A 20,357-nucleotide genomic window follows, 5' to 3' on the forward strand; every position below is an offset into this window, starting at 1 on the left:
TCATTGTTTTGTTGTTTTTACCAGGAGACATTTTGGATATCTAATATATACTAGTACAATGTCGGATATCTAATATATAATAGTATGATGTTGGATATCTAATTTATAATATCTAGTATATGATTTTCATAAAAGAAATGAAATACAAGAGAATAAGCAGAACGGCCAAAACTTAATGTAATGTATGCATACTGACAATATCTCAGATATTTTATGTTCATTTACAAAAATGTAAATGAATTACCACTATAAAATGTCCTACTTTGTGAAGAAGAGACTAAATATTAAATAATATATTGTAATATATGCAATATATCTGTTTGATATAGGAATGTATACAATATAGCCTATTCATATAGGAATTCTTTTACTCATTTCAATTTTCAAATCTGAGACACTGCTCAAGGTTTTAGTCAATGAAATCAACCTCAGTAATTTATTATTATTATTATTATTATTTTTAAAGTCTTGTACTTATTCTTTTAGTCTCTTTTTGCTAAACACACAGGATGAGGTTCCATCTAGCTTCCAGCTACCAAATTCACTCTCAAGACATTGGTTAGACCCTGGCCCAAACAGTTCCCAAACTGACAAAAAAATTCTTACAAAAAAATATTTAATGAAATCTCACTCCTCCTCCTCCTGCTCCTCTTCCTCTTCCTCTCTATTATGAAGACAACATGAAATTTACATCCATTTAATAATTCTTCTTTCTTTACTCTTTACTATAATGTTGACAAGTTTAAAAAGTTGACAATCATCTTAATTTTATTAACCCTTTCGTTACTGTATTTATTTTGAGATGCTCTGTATTTCTTTCAATTACTTTAAATATAACAAAGAGTTTAGTAAAATAACTTAGTTATCATTCAGCTAGTGTTAGGAATGTAAGTTGTGACTAAGGCTTGGTGGAATATTTTAATTCAAAACTTAAGAAAACAAGACATTTGTACTCAGAGCCAGAGCTGGTTTCAGCCAAGTTGGTAACGAAAGGGTAAAACAAACCAATTTATCTTCTCCCTTTTCAAATCTTACCAGTGCCATCTAGGGGAATTCCTGAAGAGAGGTCTGATCCCTTCACTCACAAGAAGAATTCCTTCTTATCCCATAAAACATCATTGCTAGTGAAAATAAAGCAAAGAAGATCAAATTTCCATGTCTAGTTTAAATAGATCACATCTTGATAATGAGATTGTAGCTTTTCCTTTATCCAGCTACCACTAAATCCATAGGGTCTTTCTTTGTATTATTCTACAAGCATAGTAGCTGAAATATTGTAGAACCATGCCTATACAAACATGTATGGCTTGGTATGTAAATGGTAATTTGCCAACCTCAGTTACATACCAACACCTCCTTTTATTCTTCACACTTTCACCTGTTTCAGGCATTGGACTGTGGCCTGGCTGAATCATTCACTACTTTGGGATTTGCACAAAAAATGCATGCACATATATATATATATATATATATATATATATATATATATACATCTATAGAAAGATATATATATACTTATTCAGAAACATATAAGCATCAGCACAAATACATTCACACCAATACATATGACAGTATTTGAACTGATAATATAGAAACTGTTAACCATGGGTCTTAGTAATAACATTACTTCTCGCCACCTCCAATGTGAACCAGACGAACAAATCAATCCTCTGTAGATTTATCAAACAGTCTATTATACATTTGATAACCATATTATCTGCCCACTGAATGTAGATGTATATAGTTCTGATAAATTGCTTCAATATTTAATGCTGATATACTTAAGTCAGACATAAAGTTTATGTCATACTTTTGTAATTCTTGTTTTCCAAATTCTCATTATCAAGCAAGAATTACATTTAATTTCCATGGAATTAAAATTTAAAGTTGAATTGATATTTGTTGTTGGAAAAGTTATTTGCTGTGATTTTTTCTTTAACTAAAAACATTTAGTGTTGACATCTAAGAAACTCATCCTAGGAGACATTTTGAGATTAGTTGTAAACTTATAAATGTCTGCTTGACTTAGTAAAATGTCTGACTGTAGTTTGCAAAATCTCACTTCATCTATTTTGTATTTTCTGTGAAATACACTTCATGACTGCCAAAATTCTCACTGGTTTAGGGCTTAATGTTTGTTTTCATGAGTCATTAAGAATATATGAAACTTAGTGTTACTTTATTGAAATTTATACAAAAGTAAAATAGTGAATTCTATTGTGTCTGGGGAGAGTTATTTTCTTTTTGGGCCTTATAATTTAACACACTTACTGGTAAAATTTCCACTTATTTCTTACTTTTATTTTCCTAAAATTTTTGTTGCGTCTTGCAAACTTTTCAATAGTCTTGACTCTGTCCATCTATTGACTACTGAAAAGGTTGCAAGATACAATGAAAATTTTAGGAAAATAAAATAAGAAATAAGTGGAAATTTTACCGGTGAATGTGTTAAATTATAAGGCACAAAAAGAAAATGACTCTCCCCAGACACGACAGAATATGCTTCAACACACGAACTCACATAAGGAATCTTGCAAACCAAATCCCAAAACGAAATAGAATAGTGAGTTTTTACAAAAAGTGCAAAAATTTCAGTCCAGTAGTATGAAACTCCCAAAGAAATACTGACATATTTCAAGAACTAACTTATTAAATTGTAGCTGAATATGTGCAGAAGTTTGCCATATGTTTGTGTATGTCTTTCTTTTACTGATATACATCAATAAAGATTGTAAACATAAGCAAGGAAACCAAAAATCTGCTGCTTTATAAATGATGTCTTTTGCAATATTGCTTTCGCACAGACTTAGCTGAAGAGTATGTTTTTTGTTTTTTTTAACTTTTAAGAAATATTGGTTTATGTCAAAATTGCAATCTTCATTACAAGAAACCTGCTATTGATTCAACACTGAATTTTGCATTTCGATAGAAGCTTGTCCAGTTTCATTATATTTATACATACATACTTACATGTTTTGCTTAAGCATTGCATGACTAATAACTTTGTATAGAATTCAGTATACATATATTTCAGAATGAAGTGTTAGTCAAGTACAGAGACATAATGAGAAAATGAGACAATGAAGGAATAAGCAATTATCTTATGAACTTCATTAGCTTACATTCTGATGAAGCTATAAGCATTGAACTATGAGTCCATTGCATCATAGAGCAGAAACAGCTGTAAGCTAGTGAAGTTCATAAGATAATCATTGATTCTTTTGTCATCTTATTTTTTACATACTTATGCACACACACACACACACACACACACACACCTAATGTATGTGTGTATGTATGTATGTATGTATGTATGTAAATATGTATGTATGTATGTATGTATGTATGTATGTATGTATGTATGTACGTATGTATGTGTATATGTGTGTCTAATCAGAGGAATAAATATTTATAAATTCAGCACATGGAAACAGTTACTTTGTTCCTGTTGAGAAAAATTGCACAGCTCTTAAACAAAACAATTTTCCAGATAGAGAACCTAGACACATTATTTTACCAATCGCCGTGACCGACCAGGCTATCAGATGTTGCTACACATCGCTGGTCACAATGCGCTTCACATTGTTTTAGCCTTCATATGATGCCACCCCGCTGGCTAAGCGAGCAGGCCAACAGAAGAAAGAGTGACAGAAAGTTGTGGCGAAAGAGTACAACAGAGGTGTTTTCGCTCAATAACCACTCACAACGCCCGGTCTGGGAATCGAAACTGTAATCCTACAACCACGAGTCCGCTGCCCTAACCACTGGGCCATTGCACCTCCACATTTTACTAATAAAACTGTAGAATTCACAGAAATATTTGAAAGCCTGTGTTAGTCTTTCTCATCTCTCTATCTTACAATGCCAATAAACATTTAATCCTTCTCCAATGAAATTTCTGCTTTAAGCATTTGGCTCATTTGCTTCCTCACAGCTCCATTGCTCAACCTGTTTATTTTCTCCATCCTTTTAGCTGACACAAAAGCATCAATTTTAGAATTGATGTTATTTTCTTTGTGTGTGTGTGTGTGTGTGTGTGTGCACATACTGACTTCTTTAGTGACATTTGCTGTGCATTGAATTTGAGACTCCCTGGTTACTGTCATTGCCAGAAATACAGTGAACAGGGAATGGCCCATTGGAAAACCTATCTCCAAAGACACTATTCTTCACAAAATGCAATATAAAATAGATAAAAAAAAATAACTGCCTAATAATGTTATATTGAAACTAATAATGTTGCTAATTTGCTTTGTTGTACAGAGTTTATATATACACATACCTACACACACACACACACACATATATATATATATATATATATATATATATATTATATATATATATATATATATATATATATATATATATATATATATATATGTATGTATGTATGTATGTATTTATATACAAGCACATATATAGACATACATATATATAAATGTATCTATGTGTATATATGTATATATATATATACACACACACATATATATATACATATATGTACATACATATACATACATATATACAAATATATATATATATATATACACACACATATATACATATATACACTTACACACACATATATATATATATATATATATATATATATATATATATATATATATATATATGTACATATATATATATACATACATACACAAACATATATATACATACATACACACAAACAAACACACACATATATATCACAGTTTGTAAATGTGTGTGTGCACATGCACATGCACACACACACACATATATATGCATACACACACACACACACACACATATATGCATGCACACACAGATACTTGTATATACTTGTGTCTGTTATATGCATTTTCTATTGTGAATTTGACTTTGTTAAGATGTTCATTCTGGTCTGTTTTTGTTCGTTTCACCAGGATCTCCTCTCCAAGGATGAAATGCTCCGCTACAATAAAACTGGAAGCATCACAACATCACATATCCATCTCCATGATGCTGACAATATTCAGTTGGCATGTTCTTTATTTAAGGTAAGATTATTTACTTTCAAACTTGATTCACTGAATATATAAACTTTTCAAAGACCACTAATTGCAAGAATTTTATCATCATAATCTTCATCATCCTCATGATCATTATCATCACCATCATCATCATCATCATCATCATTATTATTATCATTATTATTATTGAGTGAGAGAGCAGTGCATGCCATCAAAGTGACACTGGGGTCAAATATACGAAACCCAGTATACCCATCATGACTACCCGTCTGATAAGGGTACACCAGGTACATGCATCACAACCATATGTGCATGACATGGTGATCTCATATCAAGATAAACAGCACATGACCTTGCAGGTGGGGCCCAGTTGGAATTTTCTTCTGGTCAAGTCACCCATCCCACTCAAAAGGTCCCTGAATAAGGGTTGTTTAAGGATGTTGAACGAAACACCCATGTTTCCAGAGGTGAATTATTCAAACCCCAAAGAATTCCTCACAACACATGGCTATGATACTCCCCCTACTACTCCTGCTCTTGATCAGAGATGCACATATTGTCAGCCACTAAGGGACATGCTACAGACAAGCAAGTCTGTGGTATTGAGCAGAATATTTGTTATAGCCCATCTTTTTATACCAAGAAAAAACATGTACAAGATAATTAATTAATTAATTAAAATCAGAAGCCATGAGACCCAGTGTCTGATACTGCAACAGGGTATATGGCCTTATTATTATTATTATTATTATTATTATTATTATTGATATTTTTAGGGTCAATAGTATCAATTAACTCCCTCCCCCTCAAAACCGTTTGTCTTGTACCTAAATCACAAATCAAAAGCAGTGAGCTGGCAGGATCATTAGCATGCTGGACACAATGCTTAGTGGCATTTCTTCCAACTTTACGTTCTGAGTTCAAGTTCCACTAAGGTCAAGTGTGCCTTTCATCCTTTTGGTATCAATAAAATGAGTACCAGTAGAGCCCTTGGGTTAGTGTAATCAACTAGTTTTCTCCCCACAAAATTTCAGGCCTTGTGCTATTGGAGAAAGGATTATTATTATTGTTACTGGCTCTCAAAAGGAACAATCAATTCTTTTTTATTGATTTTTAATCATAGATCTACTAAATCAAAGCTGATTAAGAGCTAAGCAACAACTTAATTAGTCAAATTATGTTGGCCAAAATTTACATCAATTAAAATTTAAATGGAGACATGCAAAAGGATCTGATCTTCATCTTTGGTACTTATTGTTAATAGGAATTATCTCTCTTTCATTATGGTTGCTAGCAGAAATGCTACCCTCTTTACAACTTTCTGCTAGTATATGTTGAATAAAAAAAATTCTAATGTGTAAACAAATTGTGCATTTTATATCTTATGCATTTGTATGTAAGTGAATGAACTTGAAGTATAAAATTTCTATGTAACTTTGATATGAGAAATATAATGTGAAAATGTTCATAAATATTCTCAAAGTATACCAAAGAAAAACTTTATCATGTATTTTTAATGAATTGAATAGTTAATTGAGAATGAGTGAGAGAGAGTTTTGCAAGGAAAAAAACTGAACCAAAGAATAAGAGAGAAAAGTTATAAGAATAGAGAAAGAGAAAGACTAAGAGAAATAGAAGTGACAAATAAAGAAATGGAAAGAGAGAGAAGGGAGTAAGACATTAAAAACATTATCTCACAGAAGAAGATTTTATCTCCTCGGGAATTAAAATTGAATCATACATTTAAAATCTTCCATAGTACAAGGAGCATGAAAACCACATTTTAAGAATTTTCTACACAATGTAGACTTTAATTATTGCTTATTATTTTGGTCAATGTGCACACTTCTAACTAATTAATAAACAGCTTTTGTCATTATTCTATAGAGAATTCTAATGATTAACAATTTTTTTTGGCTCACTACATTATGTTAACATGCATGTGACTGTGTATTCTTGAAGTAAAAAGCACCCTTGAGAAATTTTCCAACCCGTTTTCAGTCACCTCTACTTCTTATTGTTGAAACTCTGTAAAGCAATTGGCATTAGGAAAGGCAATCAGCCATATAAAGACCATGCCAAAACTGGCCTCACCAGTGCTGGTGCCACATGAGAAGCACCCAGTCCAATCAGCAAAGTGGTTCGCATTAGGAAGGGTGTCCAACCATAAAAACCATGCCAAAACAGACTATGGAACTTGGTACAGTACTTTGGCTTGCAGGTTCTGTCAAGCAATCCAATCCATGGCAGCATGGAAAATAGACATTAAATGATGATGATGATGATCATGATGGTGGTGGTGGTGGTGGTGGTGGTGGTCAACTTCAGTTCTTCACATATATGTTCTCTTTCAATCGATCACATCATCATACAATACCTGTTCACCATTCTCTGTTTGAAATAGTTTAAAATGTTTTACTAATATTTCAAGTGATGCTCAGTCTACTTCAGTCTCATAACCACATTGAACTATGCTTCATTTGTCAAGCCAATGAAGGAACCTTGAGGGAGTTGCTCAACCTACTAGAAATTGCAATTAAGTCTACCTTGTCACACACTACTGTCTTTAAAATATGGAGGTGACCATTAAGTAGTATTAGATATAGTGAATATAAGACAAGATGGTCGCAGCTGGAATATTTTTGATCATAGGCTTGTCTGTTTTATCACTGCTATCCAGGGGTTAAATAACAAAATCCACTGTTTTGTTGTTTATTTAGCTGAACAAATAAAGAGAATGTTCCACTTGCTAATATCATAATAGAGAAGAAAACAACCTCTCTCTTTTCCTCTCTCTCCCTCTCTCTTTGTATATAATATGTTTGTAGGGAGGGGATATGGTTTATGATTTTTCTTGGAAGATGAAGGTAGTTGCCTTCTGTCATTTAAAGTTTACCCTGTTAGTTTCCTGTTGTCTTGAGCTTACCCTTCATCCACAAGTTCTGTTTAACCTTTAGGGAAGGGAACTGATTCACATGATATCAAGATATGTCTACACACTTGTGGACTTATGTGATAGGTGCACAGGACCAAGTCCACCTTTGAATTCTGTACATATCAGTCACAACCTAATTGTTTTACTGTACATGATGATCTTTAGATTTTTTAACCAAAACCCTTGAACACCCTAGAACACCCTATCAATAGCCTTATCAGTTGGGTGGAGAAAATTAACCCAATAAGTAATGCGGGAACAAGAAGAGATAGAAGTATGTATGATGCATGAAGAAGAAGAAAAAATATTCCAATGATTGGAAAAGAGAAACTACTAACTTCACACAATATTTTGTCATTTATTTTTACCTTTACTTTGCATTGCTTCTTTGCTTTTATTTGTACCCCCCCGGTAATGAAATCTGAAGCCTTGTTCTGGGAAAGGTGTTTGTGTGTCCCCACACCTCCTTGGTCCATGAACTCCATAAACTGTCCTTTGAATGAAGAACTTTCTTTTCATGAAAACACTTTCCATTCATCAATAACTTCTCATTTTCTGTAAAAGCATTTTTTTTTCATGTTATTTTGTCCTTTTCTGTTTTAACACTAAATCTATAGTTTTGGAATAGCATATCAATAAACCTCTTTAATACCTTGAGCAGATCAATCACTCAATAATGTTTGAAAAAGTTGGCTGAACTTAAATGGAGATAGAAAAATATAATTGATGTAATTTCTTAGTTTGTCTCCAACCAAAATAATTGGTTAGTTAAAGACAAAGCATGGGAAAAGTGTCTTGTGATGCTGCTTGTTAGGAAATCAAAGATTTATTCCTTCATAATTGAAATTTCTGGTCAATAGTCATGGCAACCACAACCGTAATAACTACAACAACAAAACAATGATGATAATAATAATGATAAAGATAAGGATAATGACAATAATTTTTGACATTAATAATGATTCTGATGATAAAAATTATAATTCTAATCACAAATAATGTTGGTAACATTAAGAAAATATGTTTAACAATATTTATTTCTTGTTGGTTTGGAATCATTGAAAGGAAATGGAATATTCCATCAAAATATTGGAAAATTACTGTGCTGTGAATCAGGTGCTATAGAAAACTGTACAAGGTGAAATGATTGAATTTGACATACTTTTATTATTGAAAAGTTTTTGCTGAACACGAGAATATGTTGGCAAGGGATTTTCATTGACGTCAGAGAGGTTGTTTCCCTATATGGAAATAGTAATAATAATAATAATAATAATAATAATAATAATAATAATAATAATTGTTATTGTTATTATTATTTCCTGTGGCTAAACATAAGACTGCCTTCACAAAATGAGGAGGACTATGTTCGATTAAATTAACCCTAGTATGTTACTGATTATTATTTCATTAACCCTGGCATGATGAGAAATAAAGTCAGCCCTAACAGTTGTATTTATTTTAAATTTTACTTCAAATGGTGGGTGCTAGTGTTGTAGCAAGTTTTCCATCAGGCAAATCAGAGGCTCATTGTATTTATGATAGCAATGCTGACAGGGAGTGTCTGTAATTTGGTGAAGAACAAACATCACAATGGAATTGCTTATGAATATATCTTCCACCTATATCATTAGTAAATGATATTAATGCACACAAGTCTTGGTTTTTACAGTTTCTCTCTCAGAAATTAGTCAAACCAAGGCTATTATAGACATTTATTAAAGGCTATGTGTAATGTATTTGAACTTGGAGCTATATGGTTGTGAATAAAATTTCTTTACTGCACATCAATGCTCTTTAGTGTCAGCATAATCTCCACTGTTATCTATTGGAGACTAATGAGTAAAGGGATAAAGACCAGCAGTCACCTGTGCATACCAGCTCCTGCCTCCCCACCACTGATGTTTTTTAAGGGAAAGGCAAAGACTGATACAGTTTGGCACCAGTGATGTCGCAACTCATTTCTACAGCTGAGTGGACTGGAGCAATGTGAAATAAAGTGTCTTGCTCAAGAACACAACACAGAGCTTGGTCTGGAAATTGAACTCACTACCTCATGATTGTGGGCCCAACACTCTTACCACTGAGCCATGCACCTTCACACATGAAGGAGAGTAATGAAAGAAACTTAATAAAAAGCATAAAATTTCACCAGAAATGATAGACAAAGAATTTCAGTTGTTCTTTAAGAATTTGTTTAACTTAACATTTGATGATTGTCCAAGTGTCATGACCAAATTGCATTCAGTAATATGATAATCCTAGGAACAGTTTTTGTAAAATAGTTATTGATTCTTTAAGAGGCATTGTTTAGTTGGTAAATAACTTTGGTATAGCTCCTCCAGTCAAGCAAAGAGTATAATTTAGCAGTTATTCAGTTTGTAGGGATGCTACATCATAACAACATGCGTGGTCATGCATTACTCCTTGTCAGTGACATTTTGGTAAAGCATGAAGCAACTGTCATACTTTGCTTGTTCTCTCTGGATTTGACCCCAACAGAATTGATTTGTTCCCAAACTTGAAATTCACATTAAAAGGTCGTTAATTTTAGATAATGGAAGACTTTCAAGGAAGTTTGCCCTAGCCTTGAAAATATATTTCAGTGCAGATTCCAAAACTTCAAAGACATTGGGAGGAGTGATGTCATCAGTGGAGGCTCCAATCTTGATTTGGCAGAGTTTCTACAGTTGGATGCCCTTCCTAATACCAACCACTCTGAGAGTGTAGTGGATGCTTTTTACGTGCCACCGGCATGGGGGTCAGTCAGGCGGTACTGGCAACGACCTCGCTCGAATCTTTTTACACATGCCACCAGCACAGGTGCCAGTAAAGCGATGTTGGTAACGATTCACGCTCAAATGGTGCCCTTTTATGTGCCACCAGTATGGAAGCCAGTTGGCTGCTCTGGCAACGATCACGCTCAGCTTTAAGGAAGATCATCCAGCCATTGAACCATGTTGTAGTCTTCATATTCTTTCAGATTCTGTCAAACCATTCAACTCATGCTGCTATAATCAAAGACACTTGCCCAACATGTCATGCAGTGAGACTGAACCCCCCAAACACCATTATTACAAAGCAAGTATCTTAATCACAGAACCATGTTTGCACTTATATATACATACAGATATATATGTATTTACATAATGTCATAAATAACAGAAAAATAATTTGTTGAAATTATATTAGACAATAAGAAAATTCTAGTATTGCAACAAATTGTTTCATAACTTAAAACATGTAACTTAAAACATATATATTATTATATTTAATAATAAATTACTTATGTATCTGCAGTAATGCAAAATGCAAAATCCTTCAAAATAATGTAAAATTTAAGCTACATCCTCAGGTAAAAGAAAGTCTTTGCTAAATACTAAATTACACACACACTCACACACAAAATGCAATTCTAATGACCTTTAGCCTCAATATAACCCCACTCCCTATCCCCCACTGACAATCAAGGTTGGTTGAGATCTACCTAATATATGTCTCACATCCTCCCCCTCTGCCTTTCTTTCCCCCTCCCACCTATATTCATTGACACTCTTACCAATCCAACCCTAAACATCCCCACCCTGAGATTTCAGGAGAACTGTTTCACTTGACAAAACATTCACATGGTCACCTGCCTGGACCAGACCTGATGTCATTTTGGTAAACTTGTATAAAACGATATCAAAAGAATTTTTTGTACAAAATATAAGGAAAATGAAATTTTCCTCATGGATATAGTATAGATATAACAATGAAACTGTAACAAAATATAAAATATTTTATATATATCATCTAAAAAGGAAGAGATTTCTGAATCACCCTTTACACACAAACACACACACAAAACACTCTCTCTCTCACACACACACACACACACACACACACACACACACACGCATACATACACATATCTGCATGCACACACATATATCTGTTTGCACATACAAATATATATGTGTGTATGTGCATATGTATATGTGTGTGTGTGTGTATGTTTATATATATACACATACACAAACATACACAAACACATGTATACACATATATATATATATATTGCTTCTGGTAAACCACCAACAGAGATTTATATAAATATGTATCTAAATATATATATATATAAATCTATATAATGTATACACACACACACACATGCACATACATATTCATATTATTTATATATCAAATTATATATCAAAATAGCATGTATTCATTATTTGTATATGTATGCCTATATGTACATGTGTGCATATCTGTATAAGATTTCGTATGTGCGTACGTACGTACGTGTATGCATCCGTCTTTAATAGATTTCAGTGATGCTTCTACTAGAACAATGTTAGTGAAGCTGCTATTAACAATCTTTGGATGTGTGTAGAGGGGAGAAAGGTTAACTAAATATGTGGATGCAATCGAGCATTGTGAAAGTGTGAAAGTGCCATGAGTGAGTGGAGGTGAAGTGAAATGTTCTCAAGGTAGTTTTCAGCATTGATTTGCTTACTACAAGGCTGAACCAGTCGATATAGCAGCGAGAGAGAGAGAGAGAGAGATAGGTAGAGAGAGAAGAGCATCAATAAGTAGATTACTGCTGCTGCTGGATCTTCTCCATACAGCGAATAAACATTCATCAATGTTGGTGACATATATTAATAGAACCAGAATGTTGCATAGGCCTTCGAACTAGGACATAAATGCAATAGCACTAGGAAGTTGTCATGTTGTAATTAGAACATTAGTGTGGTACCATAGTAGTAAAGACTATAGTACTATCGGGTCTGAGACGGGGGGAAATTACTAACGACTGGGAATTAATGCTTTCCACATACCTGTGTCTTTTGCATGTTTAGGGAATTTTATACATGAGTAGCAACACTATTTTTGATGGCATGCTCTTTTGCCATTACATAAACACAGATATTCATGTCAGGTTCTAATTTTGATGTGCATCTTTTTGCATCTTGAGAATATAGCTTTATATATTACACATATATATACATATGCATACACACACACACACACACACCCACACCCACACACATATACACACACGCGCACACACACACACACACACACACACACACACACATACACACACACACACACACACATATATATATATATATATATATATATTTATATATATATATATACATTCATACATGCATACATATGTACATACATACTGCACACACATATATATCATTAATCTTTTACCTGTTTCAGTCATTAGACTGTGACCATACTGGGGCATTGCCTTGAAGAAGTTTTAGTTGAATAAATCAACCCCAGTAACTGATACTTATTCTATTGGTCCTTTTTGCTGAACTGCTAAGTTACAAGGACAAAAACACACCAACACTGGTTGTCAAGTGGTAGTGGGGGACAAACAGACATGAACACACACAAATGGTTTTTTTCAATTTCTGTCAACGAATCCACTCACAAGCCTTTGGTTGACCAGTGGATATAGTGGAAGACACTTGCCCATGGTGACACACAACTGGACTGAACCCAGAACTATGTGATATAGAAACAAGCCACTTACTACACAGCCACACACACATGCACACACACACACACACACGCACATATCATCATCATCATCATCATCATCATCATCATCATCATTTAACATCCGCTTTCCATGCTAGCATGGGTTGGACGGTTCAACTGGGGTCTGAGGAGCCCAAGGCTGCACCAGGCCAGTCAGAGGTAGTATTTTTTTGTCTTCGTGCAATGTGTAGTACTTATAACTAGAACTCTTATAATCTGTTAATAACGTTTAGAGTAAAAATATTTCAATTAGTTGTGGTTAACAATTCTTTTTGTCCTTCAGATTTGCTAACTAAAACCTCTGTTTAACAAAATTTCTGAGATAATGTAACTTTTAATCATGAACTGACAAAGATTATTAGCAAAGGCTGTAAAACAACTGTAGATAAATAAAAGTATGGAAACTTAAGCATCAAAGTAACCTCTACATGATTGCTCAACTTTCAGAAAAAGCAGCCAAATTTCCCTCAACTTGCATCATATTATCTTTGTTACTGTAGTCCAAGGCATATTGCTAAAAAGGCAGGATGTTCTTGGCTGAAATGCCATTGATAAATCAGCTTAAGATTGATCTGATTAAGGTTAACAACAACAGTTAGAAAATCAATTGCTGCTCAGCATTTATTATTATTATTATAATCATCATCATCATCATCATCGTTTATTGTCTGCTTTCCATGCTGGCATAGGTTGGACGGTTTGACTGAGGACTGGAGAGCCAGATGGCTGCACCAGTCTCCAGTCTGATCTGGCAGAGTTTCTATAGCTGGATGCCCTTCCTAATGCTAACCACTCCTACTAGTAAAAATAAAACTGAGACATTAAAACGAATGTATTTGGTTGCACTCATATGCCATTCAAGAATTGGTTAATGGATGCAGTTGTGGAATGCCCTAGCCCAACCTTATAGTAGATTAGTGTTTAGCAACAAGATAATAATATATATTTAGTAGACAAGTGCATTTTTTTTAGTGACAGAAGTGTGTTTCTGTGTGTCTCTAGAAATAAATTTTGGAAAAGTAGTAGATTTATAACTGAGATATAGCATAATATATAATATATATATAGTGTGGACTTGAAACAAGTTGAGTATGAATAAGCTCAGAAAATGACTGGGTATAAGGACTATTGATCAGTGAATTCAAGAAGAGTGATTGTGTTGCTATGGGCTTTTAATGGGAAAGAAGAAAATTGATTTTTAAATAAATATAGAACTATAAACTTTGGTTGTAAGAGTTAGCAATGGCAGGAAGAGATCAAAGAAATCATAACAAGGTAGATATCTTATCTTAGATTAGAAGTCAACAGATCATATTGCAAAGAATAGTGACCAAGGCATTAAACGTATCCTATTGTTACTACAACTGCTAGTCAGGACAATAATGATGATGATGATGATGATGATGATGATGACACTGACAATGCCACTCATGATGATTATGACAATAAATGCAATAGTAATTGACAATATTGACTGGTATATGATAGTTCCATTGACATACTAAATACATTTGTCGTTTAAATCTACATTGGTTATATAAAACAACAGTTTAATTATGATATTGGTTACAGAAGTTAGATTGGAATATACTTTGGTTATTGAAAACCTTTAATCGTGCTATGGAATTACATTTAGCCAACATGATTGTGTTATTAACAACTAGATCAAACAGCTAACACAGTTGATTTTTTTAAAAATTCATTTTTCTATCTTGTTGCAGCTCAACTCCATGAACAACTTTAAACATTAAATACCATAAAGCATTTTAGTCTCTCTCCAATTTTAAATATCAACTGCTTAAATCTGAAATTCTCTCTAATTACACAAAGATTTCTGTAATGTCTGTCTCTTCAATCAATTAATCATTTGATTGTAATGCTTCTTTATAATATTTTCAGTTAATTCTATTTTGTGTTAATATGTGAATATTATTTCATCTGCTTACTGTTGAACATTCTACATACAAGTGACCCTGAGAGAAATTGTGACTCAAAATTAAAATTGACTCCTTTAAGAGATCAATGTTGATGTTTCTGACTTCACTGTAGTCTCTTAATAAACTGATAGGAAGAACTGCTCCATATTTGTTTCATTGATTCTTATTAAAACTATCCTCACTGTGCTTCAACTCTTGCAGGGGACTTACAATATTAGTTTTGCAGAGCCTGTTTCACACTATTTTAAGTTACTAGAAGTTATACAGCAGTTCAGTCATCAAACAAAAAAGACTTGAGACTTTAAATATTTGGTCCTTTATATAGTTAATAGGCAAAAGATTACTTGACCTGAGCAGTCTGAATAATGATTTATATGGATCAGAATTGGTAGAAATGTTTGATAATATAACAATAAACATTAAGGCAGAGAACTGGCAGAACTGTTAGCATGTTGGGAAAATTGCTTAGCAGATTCTCTTCTGATTTAACATACTGTGTTCAAATGCTGTCAAGGTCAGCTTCGCCTTTCATCCTTTCAGGATTGATAAAATAAGTACCAGTTGAACACTAGGCTAAATGTAATTGACTCTCTCCCACTGAAATTGCTGGTCAAGTGCCAAAATTTGAAACCAATATAACATCAAATATTACAAAAGAAATGGGAATTAAAACCAATACATGTGACATGAAGTTTTAGTGTTTCATTTTGTCTCTTGAGATTTGAATGCATTTTCATTCAAGAAATACTATTCAAGAGTATAAAATGTGGAAGCAAAATAATGTCGCAATATTCATAAAAATGATTAAAGCCATTTTGGAAAATGTGTGTATATAAGAAAAATATGCAAGAAAATCAGTGGCAGTGTAACAGCTTGTGCCACCTGAAACAGCCCTTGAGTTTTCTAACCTCCATCTCTGGAGTCCAAGCCTATACAATCTTATAGGTGCCAACCTCCTAAGCTGCACTACTTCAGTGGATATTCACAAAATTTACTTAAGTAGAATAATAATGTTCTCACAAATTGAGTCATTGTATTCATTTGAAAGAAGGTGTTTTTCTTTTCTTTTAACTATACAAAGGCAGAGGATTATGAAGACATGAGCATTGCCATATGACTAAAAGGTTTGTTTCACAACTACATGGGACTAGGTCTAATCCTATTACAAGTTACTTTGAGCTAGTGTCTTCTGCAACTGCTTTGGGCATGGAATTTGATAAACAAAAGCAAAGTTTACCCCAGCAAAATTTGGATTGAGAATTTCAAGATGGACAAAATTCTGCTAAGCATTTTACCTGGTGCACTAACGATTCTTTTCTACTCTAAACACAATGCTTGAAATTTTGGGGGAGAGGGCCAGTCAATTAGATCATCACCAATATGCAACTGGTACTTAATTTATTGACCCCGAAAGGATGAAAGGCAAAGTGGACCTTGGGAGAATTTGAACTCAGAACATAAAGACAGACGAAATACTGCTAAGCATTTCGCTTGGCGTGCTAGCAATTCTGCCAGCTCACTGCCTTATTCCATACACGCTTACAAATATTGATAGTATTCTCCACACTGAGTGTTTGTAATTGCTATTGTAGCTTACCCATACGAAAACTTATACTTCTTAGTTCACTGTTGCATTTACTACAATTAATCAACCGAAATGTTAAGTAGTTGGCATTAAGCTGGAGTAAATAATTCCTGAATATATTCAAATATAAAGAGGTTGCAAATTCATGGAAATATAAAGTCTTTTATTCCTTTACTGGATATAGTCATTGGACTGGAACAATCCTGAGACAATTCTTTCAAGGGGATTTTGATCTTTTAAGCAATTGTAGTGACCTCCAATATTTATTTTACCAATCCTGAAAGAATCAAAGACTAAATTTTCCTGGGTAACAGAGTGATAACTGTGTCAGAGCAAAATGCTACAATGTCTTTTTTTTGTCTCACTGCACCACATTTGTTTACCTGAAATTAATACACACACACACACACACGTGTGTGTATGTGTATACATTCATTCATTCATTCATTCATACATACATACATAGACGAAAAGAAGCGATGGTTTTTAAGAAGTGAAGATATGTCAGATATTCCAAAGATTCTCCATCTGAGATTCTCCATCTGAGATTCTCTAGGTGAATAGATTCATACACTCGAGTGTGTGAATCAACAGCTTAACCAACACAACACTTCAACCACATATTTACAAATACTGGGAACTTTTTTGACTGAAAATGTCTTGTCACTTTGTTAGTAACTGGCTTGAACTCTCTTTAAAAAAACTTAAGAAAAACATACATGCATACTTACAAAGAAAACACATCATACATATGTATGCACATACATACATACATACATACATACATACATACATACATACATACATAAACACACACACACATATCTTATGAGGTTCCACACAGTTTCCAAGTTTCCCTCACAAAGTAGTGATGAACTTTTAGGTAGAAACACTTGCCTATTATGTCATGTTTTGGGATCAAACCAGAGCCCTGTAAGTGGAAACTTCCCAAACATCATTTCATTTACTTATTTACTTGAAGCCTAAATGTCAATATTTTTATATAATATTCTGTATTATTTACACAAATCTATCTCTGAAATATCTGAAATATTTTTACTACTAGTCAAGCAAATTACTTAGTCTTCTCTAATTATCTTTTAGTTTGTAATTGTTTTTATTTTAACTGATTTCACAAGTAAGAGGCTAATCAGTAAATGTATCTCTCGTCTTATTAAGAAATTGCTCTTAATCTATCTGTAAAACAATTTATCTTTCATTAAGTTAAATTAAATAATAGATTTAAACAAGATACCAGTTTAAAAAGATTGAAGGTGAAAATACTTGCTTTATAAATATATTCTATCACTAGATTTGAGTCTCCTAATTTGGTGTTCCAATTTATGATGAGTTAGCATATTATTTAATTAGATTTCATCTAATTCTGAACCAAAGTATTAAATATTGATTTAAGTTTGCTATAATTTTATTCCTTTTAGGTTTATGGGCAAATAATCAAAATTCGTCTTTTAATCTTAAACATGTGTAGGGTTTTTTTAGTGAAGGAGTGAGTAAATATAGCACTAACTATATTGAACTATTACAAATATGCCATAATTGGCAATTTTATTGATAACTATGGAAGTATTTTTCTATTAGTTTAGCATATTACTTAAAAGGTAAAGGTTATTGAATTTCTAACATGGTTTATCTTTATTTTTAAGGAAATGCAATGAAATATTATTGGACAATTTGAAAATCAAGAATACACATTTGTAATTTTCTGTGTACAGGCCTTCCCTTTATTTTACCCTCTGCAAAAACAGATACCTGGTTTTCATCTCATCCTTGTAAAAGATTGATATATTTGCATCTCCTTAAGTCAGGCTTTTATTTCAGACAAACAGTTAATTAAGTTGTAATATCTCATATATTTACCTTCAATGATGATGATAGCCTTAATTGAAATAATGAAAATTATTTTATCATGGCCAGGCCCACGGAAGAAATCAACACTGAAAACTGCAAAACATTTTTCAGTTATAAATCACTAGAGTATCCCCTCAAAATGTTCCTATTTACATAGCACTGACAAAGCAAAGGTGTACATAATATTTTGGTCATGGACTCTGTGTTGTGTCAGTCTTCAGATACAAGCCATCCGTGGTTTGTTTGCAAGTATAATGTAATTTTACAAAAGTAATTATTATCAGTGTTAATTGGCCATAAAATATTCCCTTGTCCTATTTAGTTGAGCGCTCATTCACTTTAATTATTTCTTATGCTGCAAGCAAGATCTTAAATTCTAAATTCCCATAACCATTTGTGTTCTAATATCTTTGATTTCTTTTCTTATCATGAAATTTGATTTGAATACATTGAGCAGAAAATATCCAAAATTCAGTAAATTCACTTATTAATGGCTTGCTTAAATGTTATGCTTAAAAAAGCCACTCACCATGTTGCTTTTACTGCAGCTTACTTTACTGCCTTCTAATAATGTCCTTTGTTTTTATGAATGATGTTTCTAAGATTTTCGCCTCTTACAAAGTGATCAAAGCTAAATTTCAATGTGAAGAATTCCATTTAGATTTTGTAAAATAAGAAAAAGTATTTGCTTTCTAAAGTAGATATAGTGGCCATAAATTATGCAATGTTTACTGGGGAAAATTTGCAGGAAATATATTGATTACCTCTTCATTATAAAACAATATGTTTAATGGTTAGATTTAATCATCAGCTGCTGAAATATATTTCTGTTCTTCCTAACTTTCTTTTTCTAAGGTTTTGGGAAACATTAAAAGTGTAAATTATTGAAAAAAATAAAAGTAGGGTTTTTATGCAAGATGATTTATAATTATTGTATGAAATATATTGGTTTTTCCTAACAACATATCTTTTAAATAAATTTGCAGTTTCAGCATAATTATCATTGTTTATTTTATCTAGCTCTGAATTTTAAGTAACATTTCAAATGAAATACCATTCCAAATGTGACAGTATTTCTACTTGGAATGTCAGTTATTTTCTCATTGAGCAAAATGTCAGGTTGCAGATATAACAACTGATTAATAAGACAAATATCTATGATATTTGATGGTTATTTAGAAGTCAGTGTTTCTTGTATGATCTGCTAGACTGTTAACTAATAATGTCCATTTTTGCAATATGGCACCTTTTGACTGAATTGAACTTTAAATACTCTTATACTTACTATTTAAGAAATAAACATGTCATCATCGTTATCATCATCATCATCATCATCATCATCATCATCATCATCATCATCATCGCAATGCTTTCAGCAATTTTGTGTAAGTTTCTGCTGCTTTCCCAAGTGCACTTCCATGCACTTAAAGTGTGTGCAAAATAGACTTATGAAAATGTAGACTTGCTCTCTTTCCTGTTGG

At 32.8% G+C, this 20,357-nt stretch overlaps 1 protein-coding gene across 4 annotated transcripts in view; it reads left to right on the forward strand.

Moving 5' to 3' along the window:
* LOC115217708 (unconventional myosin-X) overlaps positions 1-20,357 on the forward strand; it is a 560,656-nt gene that overhangs the window by 475,145 nt on the left and 65,154 nt on the right. For all 4 annotated transcript variants that reach the window (XM_036507677.1, XM_036507678.1, XM_029787467.2 and 1 more), the window contains one exon: positions 4,911-5,024. In XM_036507677.1, coding sequence (XP_036363570.1) covers positions 4,911-5,024 — 114 coding nt within the window. The remainder of the gene's footprint in view (positions 1-4,910; positions 5,025-20,357) is intronic.

This window comes from Octopus sinensis, linkage group LG11 (assembly GCF_006345805.1).
Source record: "Octopus sinensis linkage group LG11, ASM634580v1, whole genome shotgun sequence".
NCBI classification, from domain to species: domain Eukaryota; kingdom Metazoa; phylum Mollusca; class Cephalopoda; order Octopoda; family Octopodidae; genus Octopus; species Octopus sinensis.